Source organism: Mauremys reevesii, linkage group 3 (genome assembly GCF_016161935.1).
Source record: "Mauremys reevesii isolate NIE-2019 linkage group 3, ASM1616193v1, whole genome shotgun sequence".
Lineage (NCBI taxonomy): Eukaryota > Metazoa > Chordata > Testudines > Geoemydidae > Mauremys > Mauremys reevesii.
Window position 1 is genome coordinate 50,726,151 of NC_052625.1, and position 16,308 is coordinate 50,742,458.

General features: G+C 50.8%; 1 protein-coding gene across 3 annotated transcripts in view; it reads left to right on the forward strand.

Annotated features, from left to right (window-relative positions):
* LOC120401814 (centromere protein F-like) overlaps positions 1-10,250 on the forward strand; it is a 96,420-nt gene extending 86,170 nt beyond the window's left edge. For all 3 annotated transcript variants that reach the window (XM_039532048.1, XM_039532047.1, XM_039532046.1), the window contains exon 18: positions 9,677-10,250. In XM_039532048.1, the coding sequence (XP_039387982.1) occupies positions 9,677-9,886 (210 nt within the window). In that variant the 3' untranslated portion in view covers positions 9,887-10,250. The remainder of the gene's footprint in view (positions 1-9,676) is intronic.
* The last annotated feature ends 6,058 nt before the right edge of the window (positions 10,251-16,308 follow it).

The following is a 16,308-nucleotide window of genomic DNA, read 5'->3' on the forward strand; positions in this document are numbered from 1 at the left end:
AATGGAAATGAGGTAAATCTTCCCACTTTAATGCTCATCACAAATATGTGATTATTTCTTGAAAGGCCTGGATGCTTAGAGCAGGGTGTGTGTGCATGTGCATATATGTATTACACACAAAAGCATTCTGATGTTTGGATATGCTGGAATTAAGGCTGCTTGTCCCAGTCTCTCTGCTCAGCCAGTCCCAGTTCTCCTCTCCTCCCCTTAGCTCTGTCTCTTCTCTGTGTCTCCTCCACATTTCTCGCCCCCAGTCTTGTCTCACAACCTTCCAGTCCCAGTCTTGCCATACTCCTCATCCCAGTCATCCTCCCCTTCCCTGCCCCCGTTTGCCTTTTGGCCCCTCTGCATTTGAGTCAAGTATCTTCCTCCACCACTGTGCTTGTGAACCAGCTTGGAGGGGTCACTGGGAGTTTATTGAGAGAGGTTCCTTCTCTCAGTTCTGGTGCCTGGACCAAAGCAGCTGGGAAGAACCGTTGCAGGGAAACTCTGGCTTTGATCCTTATAGGCCTGGGCTGGAGCATAACAATTGCTCTGCAGGGATGGCACAGTGTGCTGTGTGTTTTCACATCCAGGAGCTGTGGGAAATGGCCCATGTGCAGTTGCTCTGTGGGGAATAGCTCATGCAGTTTGGTTAGCACTAAGAGCTGTGCAAGATTCACATATACACAGCGAGGACGAAATCTTCAGAGATTTTAGCTGCTAAAAATCTAAGAATTCTCTCTGAGCATCTGTGAACTGTGATTTTTTTCAAAGGCTTATAACTTGGCAAAATTTGGGCAGGTTTTCATGGGGATGGCAAAAGGTCCATTCCCTGACACAAAGGCCACCCCCTTCCAAATTACAAGTCCCTGCTCCAGAGCCTGGGTGCAGTTAGAGCTTTTCAAAGAAAAGCTGCCAGAATATTTTAATATGAGAAAAATGTATATTTCCCTAGCCTTGATCTTGGGAATGGCTTAACCATTTTGGCTGAAATTCTGCCTCTGGCCCCCACCCATGAAGCAAACATATAGCATGGAAAATTTCAACCCAAACAGCAACAGAAAGCAGGGTCTTGTAATGGGAGGAGTCAGGTAACCTTAATAGTAAGTGATGCTACTAGCTTCACCTGTCCCTCTTATTGGTGGTAACAATTTTGTTTTTGCTGTTGCATTGCTGTGAACTTAGCCAGTTTAAACAACACACAAAATCATTCTTTAAATAACAATCTCTACAAAAACAATCATACTTCAACAAATTGTTTAAAGAGATATTCTGTTCCCAGAGTTTTCATTTTTAGGACCTGACTCTGAAGTCTTTTCTTAGTCCTTATGCAAACTTGATTTGATTTTTTTCCTTTGCTTTTTATTATTGAGGACACTGAAATGAAAATTGATCCCTTTTTTTAAGAAGTTCTGGTACTGAACTTTGTCTTCATGCTCATATTGTGATAGCCTCAACCAGACGCTGGTCATTGCATGTCTGCAATCTGAGATTTTGCCCATTGCTAGAAAAACACTGTTAGAGTGAAGGAACAATTAGAGAGGTAGCACACTATCTCTACAACTCTTGGGTCTAAAAAGGAATGCTTCCACATTGTCTGCTTTCAGTGGTAAAAATCATTTATTTTTAGACTTAGCCTTATATTTCTCAAGCTACTATTGCAATTACAGAAGTGTAAGGACTGTCTTCCTTTTTTCCACTTGACATCAAAATTTTAACAGCTTTTATTTTGATAAGTATTGGCACTAGAAGGATAAGCCCTGATGCTCATCTCTCACACAGGACCCACATCAGTGTAAGTGGGATGAGAATTGGGGCCAATTACCTAGACTATCAGAAGCTTTGTCATTCAGGATTTGAATTGTCATGAAGCACACATTTATAACTACTGAAGTTTTAGCTAACTGATGCTAAAATCATGTCAGAATTTGGTGGGGAGTGCCGGGGAGACAAGGAAGGGCAGTAGGGACTGGAATTTGAGATAACCAAAGGTATACATATTGTGAAATTTTTCAACAGTTTTACAAAGCTAGTGTTGAACATGTTGGATCATGCCCCGATATTAGTAAATTAATAGTTAAAGTATAACAGTATAAAAGAATAAGAACAGATAAAAGGAAAAGTAATATAGTTGTTTAAGGAAACTTCTGCCTTATGATAAATAAGCATTTGTGTTAAATGAATTTCTTTCTGATCTGCTGAACCTTGTTGAATGAATCTCTGTAACAAGCCCAAGGCTAAAATACCAATTATCTAAGGCATGTACAGGGATTGAATATGCAAGCAACTGATTTAAGAATGCTGTTATGGGACAGAATGTCTGTACCAAGGGATGATAAGAACGATGGGAAAACAATGATGTTTTCTTAAACCAAACCCACTGATCTTCTCATGCCTTGGGAGCCTGATTATGCCTATGTAAATCTTTTAGCAATGGAAAGAGGGAGAAAAGAATTAAATCAAACCTGTTAAGTCTGGATGTAAGAATGCTGAGTGCATGCGAGTGAGTGTTTGTGACTGGTAGATAGTTGTAGTACTAGTTTCTGATCAATTATCAGTGGGCTGAAGATAATGCATGGCAGAGGCAACCGGATGACCCCTGAAGGGCATGCTGGAACCCACCCAAGCCCATCAAGGAGAGATAGAAGATTGAAAGATAACGCATACCCGTCACACATGTACCATCTGCTGATCAAGCTGATTAATGGTTATCCCAATCACAAATTCAGCATGATGTGGCAACTTCCGTAGACATACATTGAACCAAAGACCTATAAGAACTGAACCAGGGGACGGAGTTCTTTGAGTCTGGTTCTGCGACCACCCTCCAGGAGCATCGGAAGTGCATCTGACGCAACTCGGCTCCACTCTCATGTCCAGGCCACCTGGCCAGTGACTTGGCACGAGCAACTCTTAGGCTGGTAACTATCACTGACTTTGCAGAACCTGTGTAATGCTTGTGTGAGTGAATGGTTATAATAACTGTCAAGATTATCTTGTTCTTCTTCGAGTGATTGCTCATATCCATTCCAGTTAGGTGTGCGCGCGCCGTGTGCACGTTCGTCGGAAGATTTTTACCCTAGCAACCCCAGTGGGTCGGCTGAGCACCCCCTGGAGTGGCGCCATAACGGCACCGCATATATACCTCAGCCGACCCACCCGACCCTCAGTTCCTTCTTACCGCCCGTGTCGGTCGTTGGAACAGTGGAGTGCAGCTTGTCTGACCTCCGCTTCCCTAGCTTCCTCATAGCTCTTTTCTGTAAAAATTGTACATAGTTGATATCTTAGTCTTAGTTTCCTTGTTTTTTTAGTAGTTTTTCATCAGTTAGTTAGCGGGTTCAGGGATTAGCCCCCTCCTGCACCCGGGACCGGAGTGCATGCCCGACTCCCCGGGTTTCAAGCCGTGTTTGGCCTGCCGCAGGCCTATGCCTACAGGAGATCCACATAGCTCCTGTTTGAAGTGCCTGGGAGAGTCGCACTTATCTTCTAAGTGCTCAATTTGCAAGGCTTTCAAGCCGCGCACGAAGAGGGAGAGAGACATCAGGCTCAAACAGCTCTTCATGGAGGCAGCCTTAACCCCTCCGGCTTCGGCACCGGCCGCCGTACTGTCGGACACTCGCAGTACCTCCTCGGCACCAGCCCGCTCTGCTCTGCCAAAACCGAGAGTGCCGTCAGCACCGAAATCGGCCCAGAGACGCGCGCTCTCGCCTAAGGTGAAAAAAGGGAAGGCCGCTGCCTCCTCGGCACCGCCAGCTCCGAGACACCAGAGTGCGCCCCGACCGAACCGCCCAGCACCGAAACCTGCCGCAGCACCGGCTGCTCCGGCACCGACGATTCTGCCGGCACCGTCGACTCCGGCCCCTCAGAGGCCGTCAAGTCCGGAACCTGTGGCCTCCCCGGCTCCGGCCGCGGTAGAGATCCCACTGCCGTCAACTCCAGAGGCCTTCGCAGCGGCGAGGGACCTTATTGCTTTGACGGACCCGGCTGTGCCTCAGCCCCCGGCACCGCTGGTGCGGGCGCTCCGTTCCATGGGCAAGCTGTCAATGCTCAAACCACCTGCCGGCGCCGAGTCGGAACGGCACCGATCCCGCTCCAGGACTCACGAGCGCTCCCGGAACCGACGCCGATCTCACTCCCGACATCGGTCTCAACGCCGCTTGCAGTCCCGGCACCGGTCAGACTCGCAGCACCGGTCATTCTCCTGCTCTCCGACTCGTCGCTCCTGGCACCGTTCCGGATCTCAGTACCGATTCAGACGCCGTTACTCCCGAAGCCGCTCTCGGCACCGAGCGTGGAGATCCAGGTCGACCTCCCAGCACCGCGCCGGTCGAAGGTCCCGCTCTCGCTCCCACTCTCGTTGTTGCGATGCCTCCCGGCACCGGTCACCGCAGAGGCGGGAAACACGATCCATCGGCACCTCGGCGCACGGTTTATCCGCTCCTCCCTGGCCCTCCAGACAAGCGTCGGCCTCTTCTCATGCCGACAGTTATTACGTCAACAAACATGACCCTCAGGTCCCTTCGGGAGTCTTCCAGCAGTCCCACTATGCGGACCAAGACCCTCAGCACTGGGGTTATTGGACTCCTTGGGCTTACCATCAAGCCCAAGGTGCCACTCTGTCTACCACACGCACTGTGCCATCTGAGCCGCTCATCCCAGAGGCTACGATAAGCTGCCCCCCAGCTGAGTCGGAGGTACCATCACCACTCCAGTCTGCTCAGGAGCCTCTCGAACAGGAACCTTCCCAGGTCCCAGACGCTGAGCGGGACACCATCATTCCCGGGGTCTCTTCTTCCTCCTCTCCGGATGAAGCGGTGGCAGGATCTTCGTCATCCGGTCCCCCTCCGATTGACTTGCGGGCACACCAGGAGCTTCTTCGCAGGGTGGCCTTACGAATGGACCTTCAGGCTAAGGAGGTATCAGAGGTGGACGATCCGATAGTGACCATATTGTCAGCGGACGCCCCAACTCGCATAGCCCTCCCGTTCATTAAGACAATCCAGGCTACTGCAGATAGCCTATGGCAGGCTCCAGCCTCTATTGCGCCCACAGCAAAAGGGGTGGAACGCAAGTATATGGTCCCCTCCAAGGGATATGAGTATTTGTATGTCCACCCTATCCCCTCGTCGTTGGTGGTCCAATCTGTCAACGATAAGGAGCGCCACAGCCAGCAGGCCCCGGCTCCTAAATTGAAAGATGCCAGGCGAATGGACTTACTAGGTCGCAAGGTCTACTCTGCTGGTGCCCTCCAGATCCGAGTGGCTAACCAGCAGGCCTTGTTGAGCTGTTACGTGACATATGGTCTGAGGTGGAAAAGTATAAAGAACTCCTACCTCAGGACTCGCGACAGGAGTTCGCAGCCTTCATTGAGGAAGGTAAAAAGGTGGCGCGCACTCCTTGGCTCCAGAGTTCGACTCTTCCCCCTGAAGTACAGTACACCATTCAGGACCTTCCCTTTGACTGCAAGGGTTTGTTCTCAGAAAAGACGGACTCCAGGCTCCAAAGCCTGAAAGACAATCGGGTCATTATCCGGACCTTGGGGATGCACACCCCTGTGACCCAGAGGCGTCCGTTCCGCCCCCAGCTTAACCGGCCTTACTATATGCCTCGCTACAGGCAAGACTCTGGTCGACGACGGGGTCGAGGGGGACGTAGATGGCAGCCTGGCCCGCAACCGTCCCAAGGACGTGCCCCTTCCAAGCCACCGGTGGGGCCTAAATCGTCATTTTGAAGATGCGCCCGAGGACGGCATACCAGCTCTTTCTCTAGATCCCTTCCCGCCTTTTTCCAACCGCCTTTCCCACTTCCTCCCGGCGTGGTCCCGGCTGACCTTCGATGCCTGGGTCCTCCGCACAGTGGAACGTGGTTACCACCTCCAATTCGTTTCACCCCCACCTTCCCACCCTCCTTCCCGGTCCCTCTTCAGGGACCCCTCTCACGAGCAACTCCTCTTACAAGAGGTGCAGACGCTCCTAGCTATTGGAGCGATAGAGAAGGTTCCGGAGAGGGAAAGAGGTAAAGGTTTTTATTCCCGTTATTTTTTGATCCCCAAGTCCAAAGGGGGCCTCCGGCCCATCCTCGACCTGCGAGACCTCAACAAATACATGCTGAAGTTGAAGTTCCGCATGGTGTCCTTGGGGACCATTATTCCTGCCTTGGATCCTGGAGACTGGTATGCCGCCCTCGATATGAAGGACGCTTATTTTCACATTGCCATCTTTCCACCGCACAGGCGTTTCCTCCGATTTACAATCAATCACGTTCACTTCCAGTTTGCGGTCCTCCCCTTCGGCCTCTCCACGGCCCCAAGGGTGTTTACGAAGTGCATGGCCGTCGTCGCCGCCCACCTCCGTCGGCGCTGCATCTGCGTTTTTCCCTACCTAGACGACTGGCTCATCGGGGGGACTCGCAGGCCACAGTACGGCAACATGTAGCAGTGATCAAAGACTTGTTCACGTGTCTGGGCCTGGTTCTCAATGTAGAGAAGTCCACCTTAATACCCACCCAGAGGTTGGACTTCATCGGCGCGACCCTGGACTCTTCTCTAGCCAGAGCCTACCTTCCTCAGCTTCGATTCCAGGCCCTTACGCAGATAATTCGCGCCCTTCAGACTTCTCGTATGACCTCAGCCCGTACTTGTCTCCGCCTCCTGGGGCACATGGCGGCTTGCACTTACGTAACTCAGTATGCCAGGCTCCGCCTCCGCCCCCTCCAGTTGTGGCTCAACTCGCTGTACCGCCCGCACAGGGACCCTCTGAACACCCTGCTCATCATCCCAACAAGCGTCCTTCGATCCCTGGACTGGTGGCTGGCCCCGTCACACGTATGTGCAGGGGTCCCAGTCCATCCTCCTCAGCCTTCCCTTTCCCTGACGACGGACGCCTCGGCCCTCGGATGGGGGGCTCACCTCGGCCATCTTCGTACTCAGGGCCTGTGGTCGGTGCAGGAGTTGAACCTGCACATCAACGTCAGGGAGCTACGCGCAGTACGCCTAGCGTGTCAGACGTTCCAAACTCACCTCCGCGGCCGTTGTGTCTCAGTCTTCACGGACAACACAATGGCCATGTACTATATGAACAAACAAGTGGGGACGCGTTCTTCCCCTCTCTGCCACGAGGCGATGCTACTGTGGGAATTCTGCATAGCCCACTCAATTCATCTAGTGGCGTTTTTCCTTCCCGGCGTCACGAACACCGTAGCGGATTGCCTGAGCAGGTCCTTCCTCTGCCACGAGTGGTCACTGAGAGCGGACATCGCTCATGCCGTTTTCCAACAGTGAGGATTTCCCCAGATAGACCTGTTTGCATCTCGGACAAACCGCAAATGCCAGGATTTTTGCTCCTTTCAAGGCCTGTCACCGGGTTCCCTGTCGGACGCGTTTTTCCTTCCATGGTCTCGCCACCTCCTCTACGCCGTTCCCCCTCATCCACAGAGTCCTGCTGAAGCTCCGGCAGGACATAGCACGTCTCATCTTAATTGCGCCGGCGTGGCCCAGATAACACTGGTTCACCACGCTGCTCCGTCTGTCTGTAGCCAGCCCGATTCCTCTGCCGCTTCACCCGGATCTTATAACCCAAGATCACGGCACTCTCCGTCACCCAGACCTGACGTCCCTCCACCTCACGGCGTGGCTAGACCAGTCGGAATTGCGCTGCTCTGCTCCGGTGCAACATATTTTGTTGAGCAGCAGAAAGCCTTCCACTCGCTCTACCTACCTGGCTAAGTGGAAGCGCTTCGCTTGCTGGGCTCAGGCACGCAACGCTGTTCCTTCGGAGCTTCCCCTCCCGATAGTCCTCGACTATCTCTGGTCGCTGAAACAGCAAGGCCTCGCACTGTCCTCTCTGAAAGTGCATTTAGCGGCCATATCCGCTTTCCACCCCGGTGAGGGGGGTTATACGATTTTCTCTCATCCGTTGACTGCTCGATTCAGGAAGGGCCTTGAGCATCTCTACCCTCAGGTGCGTCATCCGACTCCTACGTGGGACCTCAATCTGGTCCTCAACAGGCTCATGTCCCCACCTTTTGAGCCGTTGGCCACCTGCTCGCTAATGTACCTGTCCTGGAAGACGGTCTTTTTGGTAGCCATTACGTCGGCCAGGCGGGTCTCTGAGCTCCGAGCGCTCGTGGTGGACCCGCCATACACTGTTTTTCATAAGGACAAGCTACAGCTTCGTCTGCATCCAGCGTTCCTCCCGAAGGTGGTGTCGGCGTTCCACAATAATCAAGACATCTTCCTTCCGGTCTTCTTTCCAAAACCTCACGCATCCTCACGGGAGCAACGGCTGCACTCCCTTGATGTTCGTAGGGCGCTGGCTTTCTATATTGATCGGACAAGATCATTCCGCAAATCCACTCAACTGTTTGTGGCAATTGCCGACCGGATGCGAGGTCTTCCTGTCTCGTCACAGCAGATCTCCTCGTGGCTCACAGAGTGCATACGCACCTGTTATGACTTGTGTCAGGTTCCACTGGGCCGTCTCACTGCCCACTCTACCAGAGCTCAGGCGTCCTCCGCTGCCTTTCTAGCTCACGTGCCGATACAAGAAATATGCCGAGCGGCGACTTGGTCATCGGTTCATACTTTCGCTTCTCACTATGCTCTGGTCCAACAGTCTAGAGATGATGCAGCCTTTGGCTCTGCGGTCCTACATTCCGCCACGTCTCTCTCCGACCCCACCGCCTAGGTAAGGCTTGGGAATCACCTAACTGGAATGGATATGAGCAATCACTCGAAGAAGAAAAAACGGTTACTTACCTTTGTAACTGTTGTTCTTCAAGATGTGTTGCTCATTATCCATTCCATACCCACCCTCCTTCCCCACTGTCGGAGTAGCCGGCAAGAAGGAACTGAGGGTCGGGTGGGTCGGCTGAGGTATATATGCAGTGCCGTTATGGCGCCGCTCCAGGGGGCGCTCAGCCAACCCACTGGGGTTGCTAGGGTAAAAATCTTCCGACGAACATGCACGCGGCGCGCACACACCTAACTGGAATGGATATGAGCAACACATCTCGAAGAACAACAGTTACAAAGGTAAGTAACCGTTTTTTGTATTTGCAATAAATGTGGTGTTTTGCCTTGTCCCTCTTATTGGTGGTATTTTATTAATATAACAAACAGCACAACAAAAATATTGTAAAGATTATGTTAAACATTTAGAATGACATGATGTTCTATTGAATATTTCATAATGCATCTGGACAAGATATCTTCTGCAGGCCAGCGTAAATGCTTCAGGACTAAACAACTTATTCAAGTTCTATTATAGCTATGGAATAAACTGCAGGACATTTACAAATTCATTACGAAATATTGGTAATTAAACTTAAATTGCATATGTCAAAATACAGTTCTGCAGATTAGTGATTGAGCAAGAAGAGACTAGACAAAGAACTACTATGTACTACTCCTTAGATTTGCCTATACCTTGTTATATCATGCATGTGACTTGCCATTTGTAAAACATGGATGATAATGCCCATTCTAAACTTGAACGTGGTGAGGAGTAGGTAGTTCTGTATAGCACTATTGTATTTTCAAAGTGATCAGTATAAACAGTGAAGATTCTTGCTTTTAGCGTGTGTCTGCTAATTCATGTTATTCAGTCGCTTGGAATGGGTCTTTCAGTTCCTGCTGGTAATTAACAAGGTTCTCCCATACCACTAAAGCATGAGAATTTTTTTGTTTGTATTGCAGGTAGATGATACTCAGCAGTGCCAAGCAGAAACAGCTATTGAACCCATGGTATCTAGTTCAAGATCTCCTCTTTGCATAAATAAGCAACCCACAAAAGCTGTTGCTGAGACCTCTAGGGAGAATCTTAACACACACAAAGACAGATGTTCCTTCAGCAGAAAAACATTACCTGATCAGAATGAACAAGAAGAAAACTGTATTGTACAGTAAATCTGCAGTTATCACTTCAGATCAAAATAACCTTTGGAAGATAAATAGTTTTCATGACTAGGTATGAAAACTATATGCCCATTATTTTTTGTCAAACGAATTTGTATAATTCTTTGAACACTAAATCATTTTTACAGGTCTTGTTGTTAAACACTGAAACCTATGTCAGTAAAGCTATGCTGAAAGAATAGACATATCCATTTTTATTTCTCAATATGTTGGTGATATCAGTGATCGTTGTACAGGGTTCTGTAAATAATTCTATAGAAACTTGTTTGAAATAAAGTTTAATAGAAATGCAGTTAAGTACCAAACCACACATTACATTAGCAGTATTTTTTCTGTATATAGATGTTTCATTAAATTTCCAAAACACATTTTTGAGACTGTGTTAATAGTTCACCTTGATCAATCAATCGGTCCTTCAGCCATCGTATAGATTGTGCTGATCACAACATGTCTTCCATTCTTCTCATATCATGGGCTTCCTTCTCCGTGTGTGACCATGTCTTTTCACGATAAAATTTTCCCATCTCTTCAGAGGTCGGCCAAGTGGTCATTTCAGTTCTCGTGGGTACCACTTGGTGGCAGCTGCAGTCCATCAATTGGCAGTGAGCCTCACTATATGCCCAGCCCATTGTATTTTACTATACCTGTTCTCAACAACGACGACGTGCACTCCACTCTGCTGTCTGATCACTTCATTAGGGTCTCGGTCGTGGATTCAGATTCCCAGACTACTTCTTTCCATTGCCCTCTCCATGACAGACAGTTGCTGCTCCTCTGTCAGCACCCATGTTTCGCTGCTGTACAACATTGCTGGCAGTACTGTTGAGTTGAAGAGGCTGGCGCATGTTGCCTTGTTGATTTTTTCCTTAGAGGACATCCTTGCTAGAATTGAATGCTCACCAATGTGCTTTCTTTCTTTGCGAGAGTTCACCTTCCTGATCATGGCGCATCTTCATTTTTTGGCCCAAATAGACATATTGGTCAACTTCTATTTGTTCTCCCTTGATTGTTATTTCTGCTTTTGGCAAGGTATCAGACCACATAAATTTAGTTTTGGAGTGGTTAATTTTCAATCCGACTTGGCTGCTTTTTGTGTTGAGTTCTCGCAGCAATTTCTGTAGTTTGATAGTATTTTTGGCGATCAACACAATATAGCATGCAAATCCAAGATGGTTAAACTGCTCTCTGTTGATGTTGATCCCACTCTTCCAATTCATCTGCCTCATTAACATTTTGAGGCAGGCTGTGAAGAGTTTTGGTGAAACTGTCTCTCCTTGTTTCACATTGTTCTTAACTGGGATGCGAAGGGGAGTATCAAATAAGGCAGGGGTCGGTAACCTTTCAGAAGTGGTGTGCCAAGTCTTCATTTATTCACTTTAATTTAAGATTTCACGTGCCGGTAATATATTTTAACATTTTTTAGAAGGTCTCTCTCTATAAGTCTATATATTATATAACTAAACTAATGTATGTAAAGTAAACAAGGTTTTCAAAATGTTTAAGAAGCTTGTGTGGGGAGTGCAGGCTGGCAGCAGGCTGAGTGGGGCCAGTGGCCAGGACCCCAGCTGGCGTGGGGCTGGTGGCCAGGACCCTGCTGCCAGTCTGGGGTTCTGTCTCCTGTCTCCTGCCAGCCGGAGTCCCAGCTGCCGGCCCCGCTCAGCCCGCTGCCGCTCTGGGGTTCCATCTCTGCCCACATAGAGTGGGTACCTACCTTCTCCCTGGTTCTGGCCTATTCTCTTCCCCTCTTTCTGCACTGAGCTGAGGGTGGGGTTCACTGCTCACAGGGCTGGGGGGTGAAGGAGCAGCTTGAGGTGCAGGGTCTGGCCAGGAGCTAGAATGAGGGAGGGGGATCAGGGTTGGGGCAGGAGGTTTGGGTGTTGAGCACTTACCTGGGCAGCTCCCATTTGGTGTCAGCAGTGCAGGTGGGAATGTGGTGGGGGGGTGCAGGAGCTCCCATTTGGTGCGAGGGGTGGAGGTAGGGATATGGGGGGTGCAAGAGTCAGGGAACGGAGCGGGGGGCTGGGTATGTGTGGGGAGTGCAGGAGTCAAGGCAGGGTATGTGTGAGGAGGGTGCAGGAGTCAGGGCAGAGGGCTGGGGCGTGAGGGGGGTGCAGGAGTCAGGGCATGGGGTCGTGTGGGGAGGGGTTCAGGGGTCAGGGTAGAGGGCTGGGGGGTGGGCTGGGATGGGGGGGGTTCTCCCAGCCCCATGCCCTGTGCGGCTTACATAAGGGGGCTGGAGAGAGATGCCCTGATTCCACCCCCCTTCCCCAAGGGCCCCGCTCCTGCCTCTTCTCGGCCTCCTTCCCGGTCTGAGCAGTCAAGGTGCTGGGGCTCCTCTTCTCCCTTCCGTCGCAAGGGACATCAGTGGCAGGGAGGGAGAGGAGGCGGGGCGCGACGCTTCGGGAACAGGCGGGGGAGGGGGAAGCTTGGCTGCCGGCTCAGCCTACCCTACAAGCTTGCAGAGAGAGCAGTAGGCAGGGTGAGGAGAAGAGCGGGCTGGGCCAGGCAGGATTTTTAATGGCACGCTGCTGCCTGCCGGGGTCCCAGCCGTCGGCCCGGCTCAGCTCGCTGCCGGGGCCAGCGGCGGCTGCAGCATGCCATTAAAAATCAGCTCGCGTGCCGTCTTTGGCATATGTGCCATAGGTTGCTGACTCCTGGTCTACACCTAGCTGGAGGCTGTGCAAACAACACCTACCTGGGGAGTGAGCAAACAGTGACTTCTCCCCCCTCCACCCCAGTGATTCTAACTTCTGAATGAGAAGGACTCTGAATTGTGTTTGATTTTTGGTGTTGCTGTGCCAATGCTTTCCTGATGCCATACGTGGCGCTGTCAGTTTAACTTTAATGTTTATAATTATGTAAATTAGACTGAACATATTTTCTAGAGCTAAAAATCATTGCTATCCCTCTGTCTCGGGAACATCTAGAGCAGGGGTCCCCAACCCCTGGTCCGCGGACCGGCACCAGTCCGCGGCCTGTTAGGAACCGGGCCGCGAACCGAGCCTTAGCACATCAAGCGGCGTGTCTCCGGCGGGGCCCCTGAGCCCCGCCCCCTCAGAGCCACGTGGTGAAGGGGCGAGGCTGCGAGCTCCGGGCTGAGCTCAGCTGCCTCCGCTCGGCCCGGAGCTCCCCGCCCCGCCCCTCACCACGCGGCTCTGAGCGGGGCGGGGCTCAGGCCCTGCCGGAGACACGCTGCAGCTGTTCTGCGAGGCGCTGAGGCTCCGGGTGAGGAGGGAGCCGGGGGTAAGAGGCTGGGGCCGGGGGTTGGCTAAGGAGCAGGGAGTCCTGGGGACAGTCAGGGCCCAGGGAGGGGGCAGAGGTTGGGGTGGGCAGGGAATGGCGGGGGGTTGGATTGTGGGCATTCTGGAGGGGTGGATAGGGGTTGGGGCAGACAGGGAGCAGGAGTGGGGTCCCGTGGTGGTGGTGGTGGGGGTCTCTGGGGGACGGTGAGGGGACAAGGAGCAGGATGGGTCAGGGATTCTGAGGGGGGCAGTCAGGGGCAGGAAGTGGGTGGAGGTTGGATAGGGGGCAGGGCCAGGCTGTTTGGGAGGCACAGCCTGCCCTACCCTAAAGCTCATTCAGCAGTTTGAGGCTTGCAGAAGAGCCAAGCTGTTAGCTTTTCCATTAGGGCTACCATCCCTTTCACTTCTCAAATGCCAAATTATAGTCTACATGTAATTTCAGTGCCATAGGGAGATTCATGTCAGGGGAGGGTAGCTTCATTTAAAATTAGCCACTGGGGGGGAAGGATCACATGAGAAGAGCAATATCCTTTCCAACCCTACCAAGGGAGACCCACTCCCTCCCCCTGCATTCCCTGAGGCTCCAGAGGGGTTAATTCAGTGGTTCTCCAACTTTTGTCCTGGTGACCCTTTCACATAACAAACCTCTGATGCGACCCCTCCCCCCTTTATAAATTGAAAACTCTTTTTTATATATTTAACACTATTATAAATGCTGGAGGCAAAGCGGGGTTTGAGGTGGAGGCTGACAGCTCACGACCCCCAGTAATAACCTAGTGACCCCCTGAGGGGTCCTGACCTCCAGTTTGAGAACCCCTGGATTAATTTAATTTAATTTTAGCACCCTGTGTCCATTCACATGCATGTGCTATTTTGAGCATTTCAGTTTTGACAACATAGGGTTTTCTGCAGTGACAGCAACCAAAACGAGATTACGGAGTAGACTGGACATAAGCAACACACTTCAGGTGTCACTGTCTCCCATCACCCCCAGATGGGACCGTCTAGTTGCAGGAAAACAAGCTCAGGGCTCCCACTAATTCTGCATTATGGTCAGTTGTATAATTATTTCATTATATATTACAATAATAATAGAAATAAAAGTACAAAAATAAATGTAATGCGCTTGAATTGTCCCAAAACCATCCCACAGGTCCGCGGAAATTTTTTTTCTACGAAACCGGTCCCTGGTGTCAAAAAGGTTGGGGACCGCTGATCTAGAGGATTCTTCACTACAAATTCTTGGGGGAACAAATATTATTTCTTCTTTGAGTGATTGCACATGTTTATTCCAGTGTAGCTGTGAGCATGACTCGTGCGCAGTTGTCAGAGTACTTCTTCATTGAGCGGTACCTGTCAGGGTGGCTTGATTGTCCTCTGCCATTGTGTGCCACTGCATGCTGGTATAAGAGGATGGTGCCTCCCCCAACTCCCCTCAGTTCAGGGGCGGCTCTTTGTTTTTTGCCCCCCAAGTATGGCAGTCACTTGGATTCGGTGGCGTTTCTGTGGGTGATCTGCCAGTCCCGCGCCTTCGGCATGCCCTCCACCGAATTGTCACCAAAGCCGCAGGACCGGCGGACCTCCCGCAGGCATGCCGCCAAAGGCGGCCTGATAGCTGCCCTCACAGTGACCGGCAGGCCACCCCCCACAGCTTGCCGCCCCAGGCATGCACTTGCTGTGCTGGTGCCTGGAGCCGTCCCTGCCTCAGTTTCTTCTTGCCATGAGTGACTACTGTTGGAGTGCTCCCAGGCTTGCTATCACTATTTTTTTTTAGCCCACCAGCTATTCTTTCATGTCAGAACATGACAGCAGAAGCCTTGTGGTGGGAAGACTGATGCTTAACATCAAACACCAATCTGTTCCCATCACAGACCCTACTCCCCGCTTTGCGACGTTGTCAGTGGGCCCTTCTTAACTGAGTCCAGACTGGGCAAGGCCTCTGTGCAGCCAGCCAGCACTGTTGGGGTTTTCGAGACAATCCAAGCTGCAGCTGTGGTGCAGATCAAACAATGATACACGGTGTAGAGGAGTGCCCGCTAGCCAAATTTAGAGGCGGGCTCCGAGAACTCCACTTGACCACTAAGAGTGCTATTTTTTGGCTCAGCAAATATGCAAATGCTAAATAAATAAGTTTATTTCCCTCTTTTTGTATATAGTCTGTTTTGTCATTTAGTGGCTAGTAGCTAGTTAGATATAATGTACAGTTAGTGATAGGCTTCAGTTTTTAGGTCCTTTTTGGACCAAATTTGATTCATGGTACCTGGACTTGTGCTGGAGGCATACCTCGCTCTCTGGGGTTCAAGGCCCACTAGTCATGTGCCAGGCCATTGTCAGTCAGTGACCCATATCCCAACTGCCTAAAATGTTTGGAGGAGCTCCATATCAGTGACAAGTGTCACACTTTTGTAGAGGGTTTAAGCCTTGCTTTAAAAGAGAGAGCAGTGAGACTTAAGTGTCTCTTTATGGGGGTGGCCCTTTGCCCTCCAGTGGAGCCATCAGGTTCAGAGAGTACTCTGAGTGTGGCACCATCAGTACAGAGTGCGCCTCCTGAGAAAGACCGACTCAAGACGCGAGTTCACGCGGAGGGCAAGCTCGTGGCAAGGACAGCTTGGATGTGGCAGACTCAGCAGCTTGATACATGGCGTCTGCCATATCTATGAGGAGATATCTGTGGCTGCAGTCTTCTTGTCTTTGAGGGGGGTCTCTTTCCTTTTTGGAAAACATGGACAATAGGGTGCATAGTCTAAAACATTCCAGGGCAACACTGAAGTTGCTTGGAATCAACATATCGGTGACAACTAGGAAGCAGTTCTGGCCCCAGCTGGTTCCCAGCTTTCAGAACTTTATATCTCTGTCCCCCAAGAAAAAGAGGCAGGAATTACAGGAGGCAACCGCTGCACCATGCCTCTCCCCCAGCCCCCATCAGCTGCAACAGCAGGTTCTTCTGAACCAACAGCCCAATCTAACCATGCATTTTGTTGGGTTTGTCAAGGATCACATACCAATATTAAAGACCAATTTGTTCCTACCCCTATCTTTGCCAAACATCTATTCACACTTTTTTCATGCATGGACTCAGGCTGTTGGCTTTTCCTCCATCCCATTGCGCTCAGGGCCGGCTTTAGGAAGTGCAGGGCCCAATTCAAATGGTTTCGACGGGGCCCCAGCAGG